General features: G+C 41.7%; 2 protein-coding genes across 6 annotated transcripts; one reads left to right on the top strand and one right to left on the bottom strand.

The window, feature by feature from the left end:
- Positions 1-3: 3 nt before the first annotated feature.
- Positions 4-12,725, top strand: cep85 (centrosomal protein 85). Of its 3 annotated transcripts, none has more exons than XM_027005351.2 (14): positions 4-150; positions 915-965; positions 1,066-1,185; positions 3,464-4,191; positions 5,361-5,494; positions 5,775-5,892; positions 6,945-7,130; positions 7,542-7,694; positions 8,185-8,339; positions 9,024-9,141; positions 9,250-9,300; positions 9,563-9,670; positions 10,016-10,259; positions 10,908-12,725. In XM_027005351.2, the coding sequence occupies exons 2-14, from the start codon at positions 926-928 to the stop codon at positions 11,066-11,068; spliced, it is 2,316 nt and encodes a 771-aa protein (XP_026861152.2). In that variant the 5' UTR covers positions 4-150; positions 915-925; the 3' UTR covers positions 11,069-12,725. The 3 variants fall into 3 exon arrangements, with proteins under 3 accessions (XP_026861152.2, XP_026861151.2, XP_026861153.2); XM_027005350.2 differs by having other exon boundaries at positions 10,905-12,725; XM_027005352.2 differs by lacking the exons at positions 4-150; positions 915-965; positions 1,066-1,185 and adding an exon at positions 1,217-2,505 and having other exon boundaries at positions 10,905-12,725.
- Positions 12,726-13,542: 817 nt separating this feature from the next.
- On the bottom strand, positions 13,543-19,769 carry ubxn11 (UBX domain protein 11). Of its 3 annotated transcripts, none has more exons than XM_027005366.2 (14): positions 19,511-19,769; positions 19,380-19,414; positions 19,161-19,277; positions 18,472-18,572; positions 18,027-18,072; positions 17,182-17,267; positions 16,878-16,998; positions 16,547-16,764; positions 16,231-16,308; positions 15,666-15,822; positions 15,018-15,121; positions 14,680-14,753; positions 14,409-14,558; positions 13,543-14,189 (listed from the first exon to the last, which is right to left on the bottom strand). In XM_027005366.2, the coding sequence occupies exons 1-14, from the start codon at positions 19,576-19,578 to the stop codon at positions 14,036-14,038; spliced, it is 1,509 nt and encodes a 502-aa protein (XP_026861167.2). In that variant the 5' UTR covers positions 19,579-19,769; the 3' UTR covers positions 13,543-14,035. The 3 variants fall into 3 exon arrangements, with proteins under 3 accessions (XP_026861167.2, XP_035382295.1, XP_026861169.2); XM_035526402.1 differs by lacking the exon at positions 19,161-19,277 and having other exon boundaries at positions 19,511-19,552; positions 19,702-19,745; XM_027005368.2 differs by lacking the exon at positions 19,161-19,277.
- Positions 19,770-20,079: the final 310 nt, after the last annotated feature.

Genomic DNA, 20,079 nt, shown 5'->3' with positions numbered 1-20,079 from the left:
GTATTCGTTGGAAAAGTCCACTTTGTTTTCAATAACAAATAACGGCAGTTGTTGGCAATTTTAGAACAAACGCCGCAAGTAGTGCCAAGTTGTTAGATTGTTATTTAATTTATATAGTTAGCGAACAACCTTTTATCTTGTGATGTCCAGGTATGTTATTTTGCCTATGTTTTTGTTAGTAACACGCAATTCTTGTAATGATTAGAGTTGCATGCTTTCCAGTTTGCTATCTTACCCACGTAACTAGCCTAGTTTAGCTAGCTAGCTAACTAGCTAACCCAGCTAGTTAAGTTAGCTAAGGTTGTGTTGAAAGTATTACCCCCAATATCAATCTATTTTCATGTGTAATTAGCTGGGGAGCTTGTTAAATATGCATAATTAAACCATATATGAACAATGTGACACTCTAGTTAGGTTAATATGTTTAAAACCTAACGCTAGCTAACTTGGTCGTTCAGATTAAAGCAGTCAATAGGCGATCTATCTTTATGACAAATGCAGGTCTGACATAGTAGCTAACCTAGCTAAATAGCTAGAGCTAACGTTGTCTGCATTTAACTGTCTCAAGATTTGTTTAAAGTTTAGCTAGTATGTACCAGTGCTACTTTGAGTAAGTGTTAGATCTGGGCATCTGTAGCTAAACTGACCCATTTGATTGACCTTGCAGTGTCAGCATTTGCTGAAGATATTCCCCTTTGTCTGCCATTACTTGTTTGTCCTAAACTAGCATAGTTGCACCACATCTCTCCACTAAAAATTTGGCATTTGAGTTTTCATTAAGATGTGTGTTTAGGCATGATGTCATGTGTGACATTGCGCACCACATTATGACCCAGTCCAAATAGCTGTCCTCATGTCTGCCAGTGTCTTCTAGTCTAACTTTTGAATCATTACCCTGCCCTTTCCATGTGCAGGTGAGTCTGGAATGACAACATCATCAAGATATCAAAGCTCCAGACCAACAGGTAAATGTTCACAGCAGTGCAGGAATAACTTGGTCAGTCAACCTTAACCATTTACCGTCAGCACAATGTTGTTCATTGTATGGTGTACTTGGACATTCAGACATGGAATTCCAGACACCAGCTGTCTCAGAGAAGTTCCAGAGCCGTTTTGGCTGGCAGCTTAGCAGAGTTGATAGTGTGGACGCAGACCTGGGTGCTACAGCCTCCGACAGCACCGAAGGTGAGATGAATTTGTACCCTGCAACGGCTAGTGTCAACACATTGCCATGCCTAGTTATGTATCCCTTGAATGGATGTCTGGTGCCTGTGATGTTCAGTGTTTTGAAAGTGACATGGTCTGATTTTGGTTTCTGGCTGGGGCTGCACCCTTGAGCCCAACTATTCCACTGGCTGTTTCAGGGAGGGAAACGACAGAGTAGCCTCTTGGTTTGGAGGAGACAGTAATATCCTGTTGGCTGTTTTTAGGCATCTGTAGCTCATGGTAGTTTTATATAGAGATGATGTCATCATGCTCAGTGAGAGGGCTGGAAGTGCGTATTATATTCTAAGCCCAGATATCCCAGCTGGAGCTTTTCTTTTTCCAATCTGACCCATAAGGCTGATGGATTAGCTGTTCTACTGCATTGGAATGAGAATATAGTTCACAAGGTAGAGCTGAATAGGCCCTCTGCGGTTTGTCACAAGACACTTATTGTTTGTGTTCTTAATACAGCGCAACAGTCTCTTTAAATGTATGTACTGGCAACACAGTTCTGGTTATTTATTGTATTTTGCAAGAACTTTTACAAATGTATATTATTAAGGCAAAAGTCTTGCAAGAGGTCAGTCATGATCATTTAACCCCTTAATGCTATGTTTTCATAAAGATTCCTGACACCACAAGTTTTGCATACTGTGCAGACTTACAAGCCCGAGCTTCACTTTACTTTACCTTTGTTAAACACTACCACTGCATTTATGAGGGGTGTCCAGGTGTCCCAAATGCAGTTACCAGTCTGTACTTCTTGTAAGAAATGCAATGAGACTGACTTGCACCAAAAATGAGTCTAAAGTAAGCATCCACCTTCCTTCAGAGCGTTGTTTAAACATGTCCTGAGCATGTGTTGGAAATAGGGGATTACTTTAAAAAGTACCCTGAGGGAGAACATGCAAAACCCTGCAGTTTCCAATTTCATATTCATCTCCTTGTTACATGTTTATGACAACAAGGTACTAGGAAGTGGGTTTAAATAGGACAGCGGTGGCACATCTCACTGCAATATGAAACTACTCTATAAATACATGTAACCTTTCTGCATGTGCACACTAATAGAACATTAGGGAAAAGTAGCTTAACTCTATTCTAACATTACAGTCTTGCCTTGTCTGGGCTTGACAGTTGTGCTTTGAAGGATAGGGTTGGTTTGACACAGGTGAAAAATCTAAAGCATTGAAATGCAGTGGGACAGAATTAGAATGAGTGTGATGTGTGCTGCAGCTCACTGGGCAAGGCATGGAAATGCTGTGTATTGGTGTTTCTGTTTGTGCTGGTGAATATAAGGTGAGTTGTGTGGAATATGTGTGCTTTCACCATGTCTTTTGTAAGCTTGGCGTCACAGATATTTACCAATCTTCAACAGCTGTTTTTAAAATGTTGTGTCTAGAGATACACAATGTATTGCTTGTTAATCATTATTGCAATTCTGACCTTTGTGATACCGATAGAGCAGAAGTCTGCAGTATGCAAAGGAGTCCTGTGACAAATCTTTGAGTGTGTGTGCGCACAAGTGCACACACGCTTGCTATGGGCATCATTGCAAGGCATATCGCTATCAAGATATGCTATAATACAATGACAAAGTGGTGTTTTGTGCATGTCATAGTGGTGTCTCATGAGTTTGGTCCATGTTTAAATTCTATACAAATCTCACTAAAGTTCTAATAAAGAGAAGTCTTTCTTTTCCCTGATTAAGGTTTTCCCTTAGTTCTCACGTTATACTGTTGGCCCTCCTAACAGTTACTCCTGCCGCTGATTGCTGGCAACACTGTCTTAGCCGGGTTTGTGAATTTATCTGTATTCCTGGTTTACAAACCTTGCAGAATACAGTCTCTGTTTTTCTCTATGAAATCTGGCCTGACATGGCTGCTAATGCCGCACAGTGGTGCCAGGCTCAGGGAGGGCTGGAAGCTTGCAGACTGTGGGCTGCTCTCCTGACTCAGCTATTTGAGGGCTTGGCAACTCACTGATGGGGTGGATCAGGCCTGTTGGAGCAGGAAAACAATGGAGATTTTTAGATCCATCCCATGCTGTATTGGCTGATGGAAGAATTAGGCTTTAATACCAATGCATGTGATGAATGAGAATCCACTTATTGGCTGGCTATTCCTTTAATCTTCTAAGGTGTGGGATTGTATGGTTAAAAAGCCATGAAGAGGTGTTTTTAGGCAAACACCTACAATGTGGTAAATGTGTATGGCTTCTAAATGTGCTTATATTATGACTTCTCTCTTCCTGAAAGAGGTGTGCAGCTCCAGGAGTAGTCCATCCTTCCAGCCTATCCGCAGCCAGGTCCCCATCCCCACTGCCCATGTCATGCCCTCCACAGCAGGAACCCCGGTCACCAAGCCCCAGGCGCGGGCCACTGATGATGGGCAGGCTTACTCCACTCGCTCCAGCTCCTCCAGTTCCAAATCCTCGCTATCCAAGTCCGCTTCCTCTCCAAACCTGGAGGCACAAGGCGGGCCAGTGGTGGAAGGAGGCGCAGCCCAACAGGACTGTCTCAGCCGCTACCGCAGTCTCGTCAATGGCTTAGATCACTCCCTCTTCCCCGGTGCGGATCAGACTCGGTTGGATGACGGGCACCGGTTCGAGATGCCCACTGTAGAGCCCACGTTGAACCAGTCTGCCCTGCTGGGAGGCTTCAGCCCGGATGTCCGGATGCAGCTGCACATGACTGGCCTCGGGGAAGCGGCTGAATGCCGGACTGATCCATACACTGCGACCCTAGGACAGATGTACAAGGTGCTGCCTGAAGCCAGGGTGGGGCTCTCATGCTCCTCGGACTGCTATGGGAAAAGGGGTGTTCACCCAGGGCCTGGGGCTTCTGCCAGGGCCGGGTTGGGCCTGGAGCAGCTGGTCCTAGGGAGCTGTGATCCCCCTCTGCAGGGACGGGGTGGTGAGCTGGCCAGCTGGCAGCAGCACAACCAGAAGGTGGAGAACCTCCGGTTGCAGCTGGAGCAGATACAGGTGAGAGCTCACAACGTACACATGCACCACATGTGTCCTTTAATGAGGCATGTGATTTATATTGGGGATCCTGTTGAAAGTGAGGGGATCACTACTATCAAGGCTGCTTCGCCTACGTATCAGGAGTTTCTCTCTCATGCTCTTACTCACTCTCCTCTCTTCTCTCTCTCACTCACTCACTCAAACTGATACACACATTCAGAGAGGTCACTTAATGTCAGTCCCAACTAATGAAAAGTAGGAGTGGACTATTTAAAGGAAACAAAGCAAGCAATACCAAATTTTCCTTAAAGTTCTAAACAAATGTGACTTGTTATTGGGCCTACCAGGCAGGAAATTATAAAATGTTAAATTTCCGTTGTTGTGGCGAGTGGTGACACATGATGCAAACATTCCACCACACCGGAATAAACACTCCTACCTGCACAGCCTGCACTGCTGCCACGGTTATTTCACATGTTTCAACTTGCATACCAAACATAATTGGCCAGTCAAAATTTCTGGACTTCTGACCAGTGGACTCAGAAAGCTTTAAAATAAAATATATCCAGAAAAATAAACCAAACAGTGGCCTTTAATGGGACCATGGTTAACAGGGCAGTGCCAGTAATAAGAATACCAGTTGTTGGATCACTCTCAAATCTATTTGTTTAAATAAACAAAACACATTCAGGGCCACACTGACAAAAGATTGGCTGGAAGGATCCAGTGGATTTCAGTGAATTGCAGTGATACCTTTTAAAATTGGACTGTTTAACAATGTCATTGAAAAAACACAAATATCTTCTAATACTGGATCTAACTCAGCTTCAAACATGCATGGACCACCACTGTTGTCCTGTCATTTCCACGTGCTTCTGTAAATATTGAAGGGTTCTTCACTGCACAGTGTCCATCGCATCTTCAACTGAGGTAGCCAAAGAGAAAATCACCACCCAGAAAATGACCTTTTCTTTTCAGTGAAAAAAATGAGAGGGTAAACTACATAGCTAATAACTGTGTTCACATGTTGAAAAAAGTAAAATGTCTAATTTTAATACAGTACACGGAAATACTAATGGTGCAAGAAGAAAACGAACACGCTCAGTACTCATCAATATTAACTAGTCCCTGATAGATTAGAATTTATTAGCACCACTGGCATTCCTAACTGTGCCCTCTATTTGCAGCTGGTGGCAGGTGGGAGAGGGCATTACCACCCCTCCCTGTACCCGCCCCCACTACAGGCAGAGAGCAGTCAGTGGGAGGCGGCGGTGAAAGCCAGTGAAGGCCTCCTGAAGGAGAAGGAGCTCATCATTGAGAGGTATTGCACCAGTCTGATTCAGCTTCTTCTGTCTCCAGTGCTTAGAAATCATTTTTGACATTGGACAGAAAGGTTTAACAGTGGTTTCTTTAGTTGCTGAAGCTGCTCAACCAGTGATGCAGCCAGCGATATAGGTTTTCGCATTAAAACTACATTTTAGATTTGTGATGTCACACTTTTCTTTTATTAATAACATTCGTCTCGGCCTATCTGGTCCAAAGGGACAGTGCTTCTTGTCTTTCCTTGTTGATGTTGTATGTGCTGAACTGTGCGGTTGTAGACAGAAACAGCAGCTCTGTCAGATGGAGCAACGTCTGCGAGAGAGTGAGCTACAGATACACGGAGCCCTCATGGGTCGTGGAGCCCCCCTCACTGATGTCTGCCTCTTAAGGCTCCAGGTCAGTGAACAGAGCACACCTACACTCACAGGCTATGGCAGGCATTTGGAGAAGCTTTTGATGGAGAGGTTATAAATAGACTCTCTATGGAGGAAGTGGTGGGAGAGAACAGTGGTACCATGATTGATTGTTGGACCCATAGGGTTAAATGATCAATGTCTAAGAGCTCTCTAACCACTCCTATGAGCTACATTCCTTTTGACATTGATTGGTGAGACAATGAGGGCTGTTTTCCCACATATGGATTTTGAGATTTTTGCATATTTAAAAAAAAATTAATATACAGTGCCTTGCATAAGTATTTACCCCACTTGAACCTTTTTGACATGTTGTTACAATGTGGAGTAAAAACAGGATTTTTCCCCATTTTACCAACACGCATGTCCCAACAATTTGAATATTAATAAAGATTTTTTTGTGAATTAATATTTATCAATACTTTCAGCTCTACTTGCAGCTGCAAGTCTTTTAGAATGTTTCAGTTAGCTTTGTACATCTGAATCCTGACATCAGATTGAGATCTGCCCCTTGTCTTGGCCACTATAACAGATTGAAGCACTCCTGCTTTGCAACAAAGCCATAAATTTCCATTTTGGTCTTATTTGTTCTTGAAGGTTCTCCATTTGCTCTCTCTAATGTGCCTTTTGAAAAACAACACCAAATGTGTTTTTTCAGATGGCTTTTGTAAAGAATGCTTTTAAATTGGGGGGAAAAAACAGTAAAATTGTGTGTTAAATTTAACAATGTCTGCTGTCTTTGGGTACCTTTTTTTCATATATGTACCATTATGTAATATTTTATGCAAAGAATACAATGTAGACCTTTAAAGACTGATCACTATCATTTAACTTTGGTAGGTTACTCTACATGGCAAATTTTTCATTAAGCAGTCTAGACAATTTTCTTTGCTTCTTTGTCTCTGAATCATTTGGAAGTGAGGAAAAAAAATCAAGCCTAGTCTAGGCTTGAACTAAAATGCACTTCACCACTGCTGTGGGTGAGCAGATTGAGTGTCTGTGCTGCACGCAGTAAGGGCACGGTGTGTTTGGCAGGAGGCACAGCGGGAGAATGCCTTCCTGCGCACCCAGTTTGCAGAGTGTAGCGACTCCTTCGCCCAGGAGAAGGTGGAGGCGGAGCGGCGTCTGGGAGCTGTGGAGGCGGAGACGCGGCGTCTGAGCGATGCTCTCAAGGAGAGTGTGGAGAAGCATGCAGAGGAGCTGAAGAAACAGGAGGAGAGGGTGAGCATAGTCACAGCAGCATAGCCCATATGCTTCAGTACAGCTCGGCTCATATGTTTCAGTACAGCACAGCAAAGAACAGCTGGTCCGCTTCAGTACTGCACAGCACATATGCTTAAATGGAGTAAATTTCTACATAAGGATTTAAAAACAATCCGCGAAGTGCTTTGCCTTGCATTTTATGGCTTCCTCCACATAATCACCACACCTTTTGGAACTTCCCAAGTGTTGAAAGTTATTCTATTGTTCTGTGATGGTCCTTGAGGTGCTAGTGCTTTTGGCACTTACCCCGGCAGTGCTAAAATCATTATGGCCTCGTCTGCAGAAATGGCTCCTTCGTGCCCCTTTGCTGCTCTGAACGGGGAACGCCATCTCTGTGCATCCTGAGTGTGCTGTGTCCTGTGTCCCAAGATCCGCAACCGAGACAAGCACATCAGTAACCTGAAGAAGAAGTGCCAGAAGGAGGCGGAGCAGAGCCGTGAGAAGCAGCAGCGCATCGAGACCCTGGAGCGTTACCTGGCCGACCTGCCCACCATGGAAGACCACCGGAGTCAGAGGAAACAGGTGCCGCCCACCGCGATCACCACCACCCCGCCCGCCCTCACTCCGCACGGCCAGTTTTCGTCTGTTTTTTGTTAACTAAACAAACACATGACCAGTTTAAGCCTTTACACTGCCAAGAGCTGCCTGTCTAGACTCTCATTCCTCACTCTTGTATTTACATGCATTACATATTAGTATTTGCTCAGTTGTTCATAGAATTTACTAAGTATCATGCCTAATATCTAGACAATAAGGCTTGATATGCAAAAAGATTAAATAAGGTGACTGATTAAATAAGGTAACTGAATTCACATCAAATGTGTCTTATTTCTCCGTACATTACAGGCTGTGTGTATGTGTCCTTGTGTAGATGTTCGGGCAACATGGAAGCATCGTCGTAGCCATTAACCCTTTAACATTCCATAGTGCACTAGGTGGTGTGTGTTTGACTCACCCTGAGCACCCCCTGTTGGAGTCTGAGCGCGGTGTTGCATTTGGTTGTTTGTGTCAGCTGGAGGCCGCGGAGCAGAAGGTGGAGGAGCTGCAGCACACAGTGGCAGAGCTGGAGGCTTGCCTGGAGGAGGCACGGTCAGCCACTCGCGCCAAAGATAGCCAGCTAGAAGAGCAGAGACGCAGGGAGAGGGAGCTGCTCACCACGGTTACCAGGTAAAATACATATGCATATGTATGTTTACGTACACACATACATGGGATGCACAGTATCGCTTGGATATACAAATAAACGCTCCAGTAAATTGTAAAAAAGTTGTAAAAAAGCTGTTAGAGCTTTCTCACAAATGTAAATAATGTTGCTCAGAGCAGTGCAGACTAATCAAAGGCTAACAAGTGTTTTTAATGTGTTTGAATGCATAATACATTTGCAATATGTCATAATAAAAAGTTATTTGGGAGTGGACCTTTTGGCATATTTAAGGGCCTACCTTTAGAGCAAGAGCAGTTTGCCCTTGACACCATGGGAAAATCTTACAGCTCAGTCAATACACAAGAAAAAAAAAACTGTGGACCTCCACAAGTCTACTTCCTACTCCGAGGCAGTTTTTAAGCAGTGGAAGGTACCGTGAGCATCTGTACAAACAATTGTATGCAAATATAAAAACCCTGCGACAACACCGACTGAGGCACAAATTACATGTTACACAAAGAAATGTGCAAAAGTTCCAGCAACATATAGTGAGTGGAAGGCTGTCCCAAGTGTTTAAGGCAGTGCCACCAAACTGTAATGGCATTTATGTACACAGTTGGTCCACTGAGAGTCTGCTATAGTAAATAAGACCTGAAGTAATTCTCTTAGCTAGTGTTTTAGTATTTGATGAATATGTCTATTGTCAGTCTCCAGACGAGAGTACAGGAGGGGCTTGAAGACGGCGCTCGGTTACCCTCTCTGGACACGGAGAAGCTCCGAGAGGAGAACACGGCTTTAAAGGGTGAACAACAGAGGCTCAAAAAGGTGAAGCTTCCAGACAGTGTGTCTCATTATCAAATAGTACAGCAACTTTGGAGTTTGGTTTAAGTTTTTGATGCATAGACGCTGACTAAACATATGTTGCTCTTTCAGGTTATTGAGAAACAATTAAGGATGATGGAACATCTTGGCTCTCAGATCAGGGTATGCATAAAAGGCATACTTCAATATGACCAGACATAACCCTGCTACTTGTGAATGAAGGGTAGTAGGGATCATGCACTTTAAAAAAAAAAGAAAATGAAAAAAATGTTCACTGTCGTCTTTTCCACTCTAGCAATATTGTATTTAATATTTGTATTTAAGTTTTTTTAAGAAAGTGCATGTATGTTTTTGAATTGACATGCATTTGTTAAACATCCCTGTGTTTAAATGGTGTGCATGTGTACATGTGTGTTCCCTACAGAGCGTGCAGCAGCACCTGGGTGAGGAGGAGAGCAGTAGCCAGGCTCTCAGAGAGGAGCTGGACTCCAAACAGCAGGAGCTGCACCAGCTACGCACTGCGATGAAGGAGGTAAGAAGCACAGTGCACATGTGCACAGCACAGAGGACTTGCTATGATGCACAACACACAGAGAACTTGGTGTTACATGCAACATGCACAGAACTTGCTATTGCACACAACATGGACTCACTCGAACACACAGCACGGTGTTGAACAACACACAAGACCATTTAATTTTCTTCCTTATTTTCTTAGAGTTTATAATCTTATTGTAATTATTTATTACCACTAGTAAAATCCAGTGGCTGTATTCTCATAATTTTATGTTGTAATACAGCTGGATTATCATTCAGCACACCTGCATATACACATGCTTTGCGTGCATGTGTGTGTGTGTGCGTGTCTGTGTTTCAGCTCTCGACACAGAACCAGGACCTGATGGAGCAGAGTGTGAGTCTGCGGGAGCGTCTGCAGGCAGTGGAGGGGCCGGTGGGCTCGGAAATGGCCTCCACGCTGCAGCCGAGTGTGGGCTGCCTCACCCAGCAGCTCCACAGGGAGATGGCAGCTTGCCTGAGAGACCTGCGCTCGCTCTGCAGCGTCCTGACCCAGAGAGCACAGGGCCACGACCCCAACCTCTCTCTTTTGCTAGGGATCAGCTGTGAGTATACACACACACACACACACGGGTACTCTCAACAGACCTTGTTTTCTTAAGGAGTACAGCTGCCCTGGAAGGGTGGGTGTTTTTGTTTTTTGTTTTTTTTGTTTTTGGGTAGATATTCTCTAAATAGAACAGGCTTCACGTGTGTGCTGACGGGCAGTGCAGTCCAGTTCTGCTGTCTGCTAAAATCACATTCTGTGCTTTGGTTGACTAGCTGCTATGAATTTCATGGCAGTGAGAAAGTTGAATGCTAAATTCCTTTTCTGGCCCATGATCTGCGATTTTATTTTTTTTTGCTTCTTTTTTTTCTCGTGTGTGTGTGTGTGTGTGTGTGTGTGTGTGTGTGTGTGTGTGTGTGTGTGTACACATTCACAGTAACTGGCTGTTTTGGAGGATGGTAACTGGGTTTAGCATAACTGGTGCATGTGGGTGCAGAGTTGAACTTTCTATCAGTTCAAAGTCATTTCAGGACATGAATCCACTTAACAGGATTAATTCATGAAATTCACAGTAAAAAAAAAAAATCTGGTATAAAATAGAAAGTAATGTTTAATCTTCTGAACTGGCTTAAATTGATTTACATGAATGTGCCAACATATTTGTCTGTGCATTAATGTGTGTGTGTGTGTCTTTCCATTGCAGCAGCTCCTACAGTGTCGGAGGTGTGTGAGGACTGGTGCAGTTCTGCAGTTTTGCAGAGGAAACTGCAGGAGGCACTACAGCTCCGCCATGATGTAGAGGAACTACGGACCACCGTCTCCAACCGCTACGCCCAGGACATGGGTGACAACTGCACCACCCAATGACCCAGCACCATTACAGATGGACCTAAACGTTCTATGGCCCCACAGCCAAGACTCAGGTGCCTTCATTCGGAAACGCTGTATACCAGAATCGCTGGCAGGAATGAACAGAGCACGCTCCTGCTTCTCCTGTTCTAAAGGGCTAACTACACTAATGCTAATGACACTACAGTGGCCTATTTTTATACTAAGGACATATATAAAGCTATTTTTCTAAATCCTCTGGCCATTTTAAACATTTTTTTGCCTAGTAGAAACAGTGTTATGTGATGCTGTCATTCTCATGTAGATGGGAAAGAATAATGTGGTTGATAATCAACTGACAAATAGGGTTTTTTTTGGGTTTTTTTCTCCCCCTTTTCTTTTGGAGTTGTGGAAACATGAGGACAGAGACCAACGTGCCATTATTTAAGATGGCGGCATGTGTAGCTTTGCATTTGTCAGACATAACGTCTTATGTCTGCCACCTCAGATTAGCATGAGCATGGGATGAACACTACATGTCTTCTCACCTGACTCACCTATCCCACCTGTGCTAAGTGAAACATGCTGTGCCTTTACTGACAATCCAAAGTCCACAGATTATTATATACATGATATGTGTACCTGTTATTGCAGTTAGAGTGGCTTCAATAAAGTCATTTATGAGGCATCTTGACAGGCGAGAGAATAGCGGTTGGTTTTTGAAAGCTTTCCATCTTTGTCGAAACATTCCATCCCATCTAACGCATTTCAAGTTTCAAGCCCTTTTATGTTGATTTCTTGATGCTACACAAACAAGCTAACTAAAGTAGAGGGACTTAAAGGATAACGGTGCCCATGACTCTGAGGAGGCAGTCTTCCTGCTGTAGTGTTGATCTGTTGAAAGGCAGTAAGCTTTTTTTTTTTTTTTAATTCAGTGCATCAGAAACAATGTCATATTACATTTGACACAATGAAGGACGCTCTGGAGCGTCTCAGTATTGGTCAGTTTATCACCAAATGGCTGACACTTTTTTGAATGCTAGTGAATGCTAGCTGTGAACCTACAACTGCTGTTCTTAACAATGGGTGAAAGCTAATTATGATCAGTTTTGGCTGTCATACCTGTTAGCATTCATTTACATCAGCAAGGAAAGGTATTCATTTATACTGGCAATAGGTAGTTTGCCCTGCCCTGTGAATAGGATGGATGGATTTGGTTCAGTATGCCAGACAAGTACGCAACTGCTAAACAATGTATAAACTAGTAACATAATCACAGTCACTCTTTCTAGTAGGGCTTTTACATACCTGTGCATTTGAACACCACCATTAATAAGTTCTGTCCCCCCCCCCCAATAAAGTTTTCATTAATTTGTAAATACAAATACGTATATTCTGTGTACTATGATGTCACACCTTTCATTTGAAAGCACAGCAGTATTAAGATGTTCCTTCTATAAATTGGAAGGGGAAGTACTGTGGAGAATAGTGCTACAAGCAAGTGCCAGGTTCAAGAGAAATATTTCTGAATTAACATAATAAGAAACTCTAGTACAGTTCTGGTTCTACTTTTAATGTAACCAGCCAAGTATGCCTAGTATACCCTCAACCCTACAAACCCTGCAACACTACAAATGTATATATGATGTTTTTGAGTTTATATTCCTTTTAGAAATAAAGCCTTTTTTCTCTTGAACCTTTTGTGATTGTCATGGACCAAGGCGTGAGATTTTTAATTCATTTTCCCAGGCTCATAAAGTTTCACTTTACTTGTTTTTGCTAACACTGTATTTTCCCCCCGTAATCCTAGAAGAATATGGCTCCTGTGTCTGCATTTAAGGTGATGGTATTAGAGCCCTTGCTGTGCTTTGGCCAGTGATCTTTGAGAACACAATATGCTGTGTTATTGAGAGCTAAATGAAGGGATATAATGTCACCCGTCATCGCTTTCTTAGAGATGTTTATTTATTGGAAACGCTTTATGGGTGTACAAGCCTGTCTGTTGCCAGGCACAATTTGTTCTCCGACACTTGGCATCGATGGCCTGTTTCTCAGTGCAAGACCCTTATTAGTTGGATATTTTTGGGTAGTGGACTATTCTCAACGCAGCAGTGACATTTGACAAGTGTAACACAACACAGATGTGCCCGATGCACTCAAGACCATGCCACTAGTGTTGAGAATCCTCTAACACCCAAATAATATCTAGCCAGCAGTGGTCAGAAGCCAAGAATGGTCAGGTGGAAACAGAAAGGCTATAGTGTGTAGTTATACACCTGTAATATAGTATAGAGTGACAAGTCAGTGTAGGTTATATATATATATATATATATATATATATATATATATATATATATATATATATATATATATATATATATATATATATATATATATATAATATTAAATAAGTAAATAAATAAATACATACATAAACTGTTTCTAATGAAGTGTATAGCAATTCCAAGAAGCAGCAAACAGCTAAATTGTACAAACAGCTGGCACACTCAACATTAAATGTACACAATGCATTTTGTTTTATTTGGAGTCTCATTTCTAATCATAGCCACATAAACATGATGATTTCATTTATTTAAAATGCTCTTAAAACATATATTTAAAATCTTGCATCGTCCCTTTCAAGCTGGGGCCGTAATGCATATGTGGGTGGATGATTTCATGTCCAACAGCCTTCCACTGCCTATTCTGAATTGATCAAGCCCACAATACTGCTGAGCATCTTAAAAGTTTTTTGGGCAAAGCCACATGGCCAAGCAGACACTCTGTTGCCTGGTATATCAACAGAGAAATTATTTATGTGAACATTCAGAATGAATGTGCATTTTTACAGCCCCGGTCACCCTGCTTACAGAGTGTGTGGAGACAAAAGTGTGGACTACCAACACAGCCAAGTAAAATTGAAATTAAGGAGATGGCATTACTAATGTAATCCTTAAAGCAAACAAAACCTCTCATGCATCTTTAAAAAAGGGTGTTGATTCTAGTTTATGTGGTAGTGGCCAGTGATGTCACTTGGTGGGGCCGCAGTAGTAGCGTGGCATTTGAAGTCAGACCGCAGGCTAGGAGGGTTTGGGTGTCATCACTATAGCAATGCTGAGGGAACGCAGTTATGATGTTATAAGAAGAACAGCCTGGCCCTCTGTGGCAAAGCATAAGAAGAAGATTCATTATGTGCTATTGAGCTGCATGACACATAACAAAACATGCCATGTATATACAGCAAAAATATGCCTACTCTGTTTATTTAACACACATGAACACCATAGAAGTGACTCGTGTTTTAACACTAGAGCTTTTAGCAGAGGTAATTCTGCATTGCAGGAATTGAGTTTTGCTACTTAAGACTGCCTCACTCCACCTGTGGGCATCCAGGTATTGCCGTAGGTGTCCAATGGTCTCAGAGAAGAGCATTTTCAGAATGAAGGTCTTTTCTCCATCTTCAGACTTCACCCGCAAGGTGGTGAACTCAGTCTTGGATGTTAAGTGGCCTGCATTGCTGGACTCCAGGCTTTAATGAAACAAGAAGCTGCTTAGCCTTGTTCCTCTTATGACACCTAAACCAGTGTCACGGTCACTGCTGTAAGTTTACAATGTTTTCATTGGTGATTAGCAAAGCAAAACTTGGATACCTCTCTCTTAGAGCCTGTAGCACAGGTGTTTCTACAACAGTCACTGAATGGATCTTGGCACCATCAGCATAACCCTACCGTCAATGCAGAAACAGACGGGTTTTAAAATTTTAGTTATTTACATTTTCTATTTAGATTTGTTATGAATGTGTTAACAACTTATTGCAATATGTTCCATTTTAAAATACAACACAAACACAAAATTCCATGTGAAGAGAACACCACTCCTTTCAGAGCAAATGATTCTGGATGGTTTTGGAAGTTTTCCAGTTACCAGAGTTGAAGAGATTTACCACTCTGCACACACACAACCCTTCTTGATGTTAAGAGTCAATTACCTCCAGATGGGTTTTCAGTGAGGAGCGAATATTGATCACTTTGCCTGCTTTCACCACACTCTTTGGTAGCTTCTTAAGGAACTGTTCCATCGACAGCTTTCTGCCTTTTAAATCACACAGAGCAGCAGTTAGAAACATGCACACATACTAGACACTCAGGAGTAAAATCAGCCTCCTGGAAATATACATCTGTGAAAAGTTTTGTTCTAGCTCTTCTATAACACACTTGATATAGCTGCTTAGGACCTTAAGGAGTACCTAAAGATCAGAGCCGGGCAGCGGAAAGTTGTAAGCCTTCACATTCATCTTATTATCAGGACCAAATACAGCAGGGAATCAACAGAAAATCCAATGTTTTTGTATTTTTTGTAATATGTCCAGCCAGAGTTACACCCAACCCAAACTCAGGATCTGTAGTCATAAAGGCCTCAGAGTATTACTGTGGGTTCAAATGTGCCTTGCTGACATGATCATATCAAATACTGATAACATGTTTTTTGTTTTTTTTTCACCCAAGCAATCAAGTTACACCTGCACATGACAATGCTCTTCTTAGTTTGGATAACGGTTCTTGCTGGAACGCCATCACTCATCCGTTAGCTGTATGTATGTCTTTTACACCCTGCGAGAGGGGAAGGTGATGGTTACCTTGAAACTGTATGTGGCTCAGGTCCAGCAGGGTGTTGGAGGCCTCCTCTCTGTGGAACTCTAGCTGCTCATCTGAACCTCTGACGACATGACCCCGCCCAGGGAACTCTGCCCCGTGTCGCACTGCAGGGAACTCCTCCCCCCGTTTGTCATGAATCTGTACGATGAGATAAAGGAAGTCTAGGTGCTGTGTAGTTTGGACAAACAAACTGTGACAGATACTATGGCACATCATTAAGAGGAATCATCTGACTAATACCTAACATGTTGATACAGAGAAAAACAAGCATCAGTAAAGCTGATGGAAATTAGATGGAAGCAGCAGTAAACTGTCAGATTGGGTAAACACTGCTGCCTTTGATAAATTGTTTTGGTATTTTTAAACTAAAAATATAATACTAACTTTAGCAGTCAAAACAATAATTTAAATGAATATTTAATGACTTATACTGCTCAGTAAGTTAGAAACCTTTCCATAATAAAGGGCCAGTATTGGGCAAATACATGGCTACAGTCATTTATCACAGTCACTATTGTAATGCTTTATTGACATAAAAACACACACCTGAAAGACCACACCATCAGGAAACCTTCTCTGAAGCTCTGAAGGAAAATACCCATCCATCAAGTCTTGCATGAATTGCTGGGAGACCATAAACAGTGAGAGAAATGACAGATTAAATACACACAGCTTTTTCCAACCCAAGTACAGCACATTAAACCACATTCAAGAACTTATTAAAATGACTGTCCTACCACATTTCACTGTATATTTAGTTAACAGTTTTTAATAATCTGTTAATGTTAAAACTATACAGGTCTGCCAGACACAGTGCCACAGTGAGTAATGAGCTAAACTTAACACTGAGCTTTATTATCACCTGAGCACTGAGATCCTGGTAGGGGCGGAAGGGCCCGTCAAACATCATGATGCCATTCTTGAAGAGCCACAGAGGTACACTGGACCGCTGGCTCAGTCTGGCTCCACCGGGAATGGAGGTCACGTAGGAGGCCCCCTCCCCAGCCAGGATGTTCAGGTCCTGGATGTTCCTCAGAACCTGGTCAAAGTTCACGGAGATCCTCCCAACCACAGATGCCCCTGTGAAGGGCCAAACTGATAAGATTCTAGAAGTCATTCTGACCTAAGTGCAGCTTAAAAATATAGAATTACTGTTTTTTTCCCTTCTCCAACAGAACTTTATAATATAACACCTGGCTGCCACAGCAGGTGTCCTGAGCTGTCAGGACGCTCATGCCCTGGCTGCATTTCATCCTCTATGTCATGCTGCTCGCCGCTTCCAACCCAGATCATTCCATAGTCATTCAGAAATTCCTGAAAAAAACAAGAACTCTCCATATAACAGACCCCACCACCTTTCAGGGAGGCTGTTATTGAAAGAAATTTTAAAAAAGAACAAACGCATTACAGCACAAGGCATGCTGCAGTGCACGGGGTAGTGCTGACGAATGGATGCGTGTCTGACATCGTCCTGTGCGCTCCACCATACTGACCCACCTCCATTTCCCAGACTTGGTTTTGAAGCTTGTGGCACATTCTAGCTAGTCCTTCTTCTTCTTCCTGCTTCTCTCCTTGTTTTTTCTCTACATCCACACAAGGAAAATATGTTTTCCATACATCTTTTGATTGGAGTTGAAAGCTCAAGCAAAAAGCTTCAAGAGGAACTAGAATACTGTTGAAAGTGCAAAACACGTATAAGCTCCATCTCAGGCAAAGATAAGTGCAATAAAAACAATATAGTTTGATATTATTGTTGTCTGAGATAGAGCTCATATGTATTTTGCACTTCTAGGCATCAGCATTGATCCCTGTATTTCAACAGTATTTTAGTTCAATTTTATCTTGAATGCTAACCTACTGTACTGGCTAGGATACATTCTATGAGTAAATGACAATACACTTTTTTAAGTTCATATGGATGAGAGCATCTGCTAAATGCCACTAATGTAAATGTAATTGTAAGAGGATAGCATCAACTGTAGTCTATATCAGTGACTTAATATTAGTAGATTATAATAGTGTGCAAAGTCCAGAAACTTGATCTGTTAGATTTTCATCCCCCAAGTAGGAAAACCTAAACACTTTGTCCTAAATCACCCAGGAAACTGTCTGACATCTACATTTTATGTAAATTATCTGCAAATATTTTGGTCTAATTACAGGATGTCAGTGTTATTGTATATTAATATGTATCCATGAACATGTGAGTGTGTACTGTATTATGTATTTGTGCCTGAATATTGAAATAAAACGCCAAGTGTTAAGTAAGTTAGCTTTATAATAAATAAGTAATTATACTAGCAATAGCTATGTGCAATATCAACGTGAAGGTATATTATTACCTTGCAGTAACCTAAGTTTCTCTTCCAGCACTGCTATTCTTCTAGCCTTTTGAAACAAATATAAATAAATAAATAAAAATATCATGACATAAATCTTTGTAAATTCATGGAAGAGCACGAAAGATTACAAAATGATCGGGTGCATTTGCTTTGGGAGTCTATATCACTGTTATTTATTATGCTTACATACCATTACTTCTTTGGTTGATCGTGGTTGAGCTGGATGCTATATGAAAGGTTCTATTAGCTCATCTTCTTATATGCAACAAGAAAATTCTTTTACATGGTCTGCTGGGGGATTTCAACATGGCAGGAAGCAAACGCCTGCTTTTCCTTGCTCTGCGGTAGGGGCTGTGGCCAAGGATCTGTGAGCTGAGTCTGAGTTGGGCTTCTGGATGTCAGGGCAGAGCAGTTGTGAGTCACAGGGGGTCTGCTACACGTGTACCTTGCTGTCGATGTTCAGGGCTTGGGCCTTCAACTTCCTCTCCAGCTGCCCTAGTTTCTGCATCATGCTTGACATCAGCTCCAGATTGCTGGGTGCAGAGCCTGCATCACCAAGCTTGCACACTCAATGTCGCAGTCACAAAATCATACAGAACTTTTTGGAAAAAGCCAGTGTATTGTATGCGTGTGATGATTCTTTAGGGTAACAACAAATTGCTTTATTTGCCAAGCAAATTAGGTTTTATAATTCACCGCTTACACACCTTTGAGTCTTTCAAATCTATTTATGGGTGAGGGGTTGTTGTGGTTTTGTTTTTTGTTTTTTGGCATTCAGAACCTAGGAATATGGAATGATTACTGCTCTTCCACAGTTTAGAAAATTCAGTTATGTTTCTGTGCCAGTGGCGCAAATGTTGATTTGATTCTAAAATTCCTGGTTGTAGCTCTGAAAGTATGATAATAATGTGTGACATGAAAGGAACCTGCTTCTTTAGGGTTGCTACTAAATTAGAAACTACTTAACTGGGACACATGAGAAATATGGAAGTTAAAAAATAGATTTGTCAGAAAACACTCCTGACAGTTACAGTCCAAAGGCAGTCCAAAGACAAGTTGAAAGACTGCTGTGCTTTTTTAACATTTAAAATGTTTTATACAAAACACTCGGAAGTTAATGTCTTTGAAAATTACCATCTTTGGGATTCCTTTTCAGGGCAATCTTTGATTTGACAATGGAGACACTGTCTGTGACCTCAGAAGTTGGTTGACTCTGAGGGAAACACTCCCTAAGCAATGAAGCCTCATATTCTAAAAGTGCAATAAGACAGATATTGCACTTTCAGACTTTTATATATGTTCTTGTCTTTTTATGAACAGTAACACAGAGTAAGCAAATAGCTTTTGGCCTACCTTCGCAAGTTGTTTCTTTATAGACTCGTCTTTCACTGTCATAGAGATGTCAAAAGATTTCGCTATTATTTCAAGCAGGGTTTATTGTGATTACACGAAGGGGCTTTACTCTGATTATTTAGAGAACTTACCGTCCGCTTTCGCTACACGGTAGGGGAGCCCGTCTGGTTTTCCTCAGCGTAGAAAGGGGAGAACTCATTTTAGGAGCTCGTTTTGTTTATATTAAATGACAACGACAACAGTGAGAAAACGAAAGACGGACCTTCTCTTACAACGATTGCAAAATTTTCGTAAACATTTTGAACATTAGGAATAATAATACCATTTTCAAATAATAATTCTAGTAATAAAGTTCCTGAAGTTAATGTCCTTTTGCTTTACATGGTATTTGTTTGAGTGTTGCCACTGGCGACGTGCCGTGTTTGTTTGCAGTAAAAACAGCAGCAGAGGGCGTCTGTGATTATATTTCGCTGAGGATTATCAGCGATTTCCATTCCAATTTAAATATGAAAATGGTGTCCATGAATCTACTGTCTTGAAAGGGACTCAGCCTCTAGTTCGAAATTAGTTTATTACTGATTTAAACGAAGGTCTATTTATCTGTACCATATTCCATACCTGTTGTAAATTTCAATTGTATAATAATAATAATAATAATAATAATAATAATAATAATAATAATAATAATAATAATAAGTAT

This window comes from Electrophorus electricus, chromosome 5 (genome assembly GCF_013358815.1).
Source record: "Electrophorus electricus isolate fEleEle1 chromosome 5, fEleEle1.pri, whole genome shotgun sequence".
In the NCBI taxonomy this organism is placed as follows: domain Eukaryota; kingdom Metazoa; phylum Chordata; class Actinopteri; order Gymnotiformes; family Gymnotidae; genus Electrophorus; species Electrophorus electricus.
The sequence above is the reverse complement of the archived record's forward strand: the minus strand, read 5'-3'. Positions and strand labels throughout refer to the sequence as shown.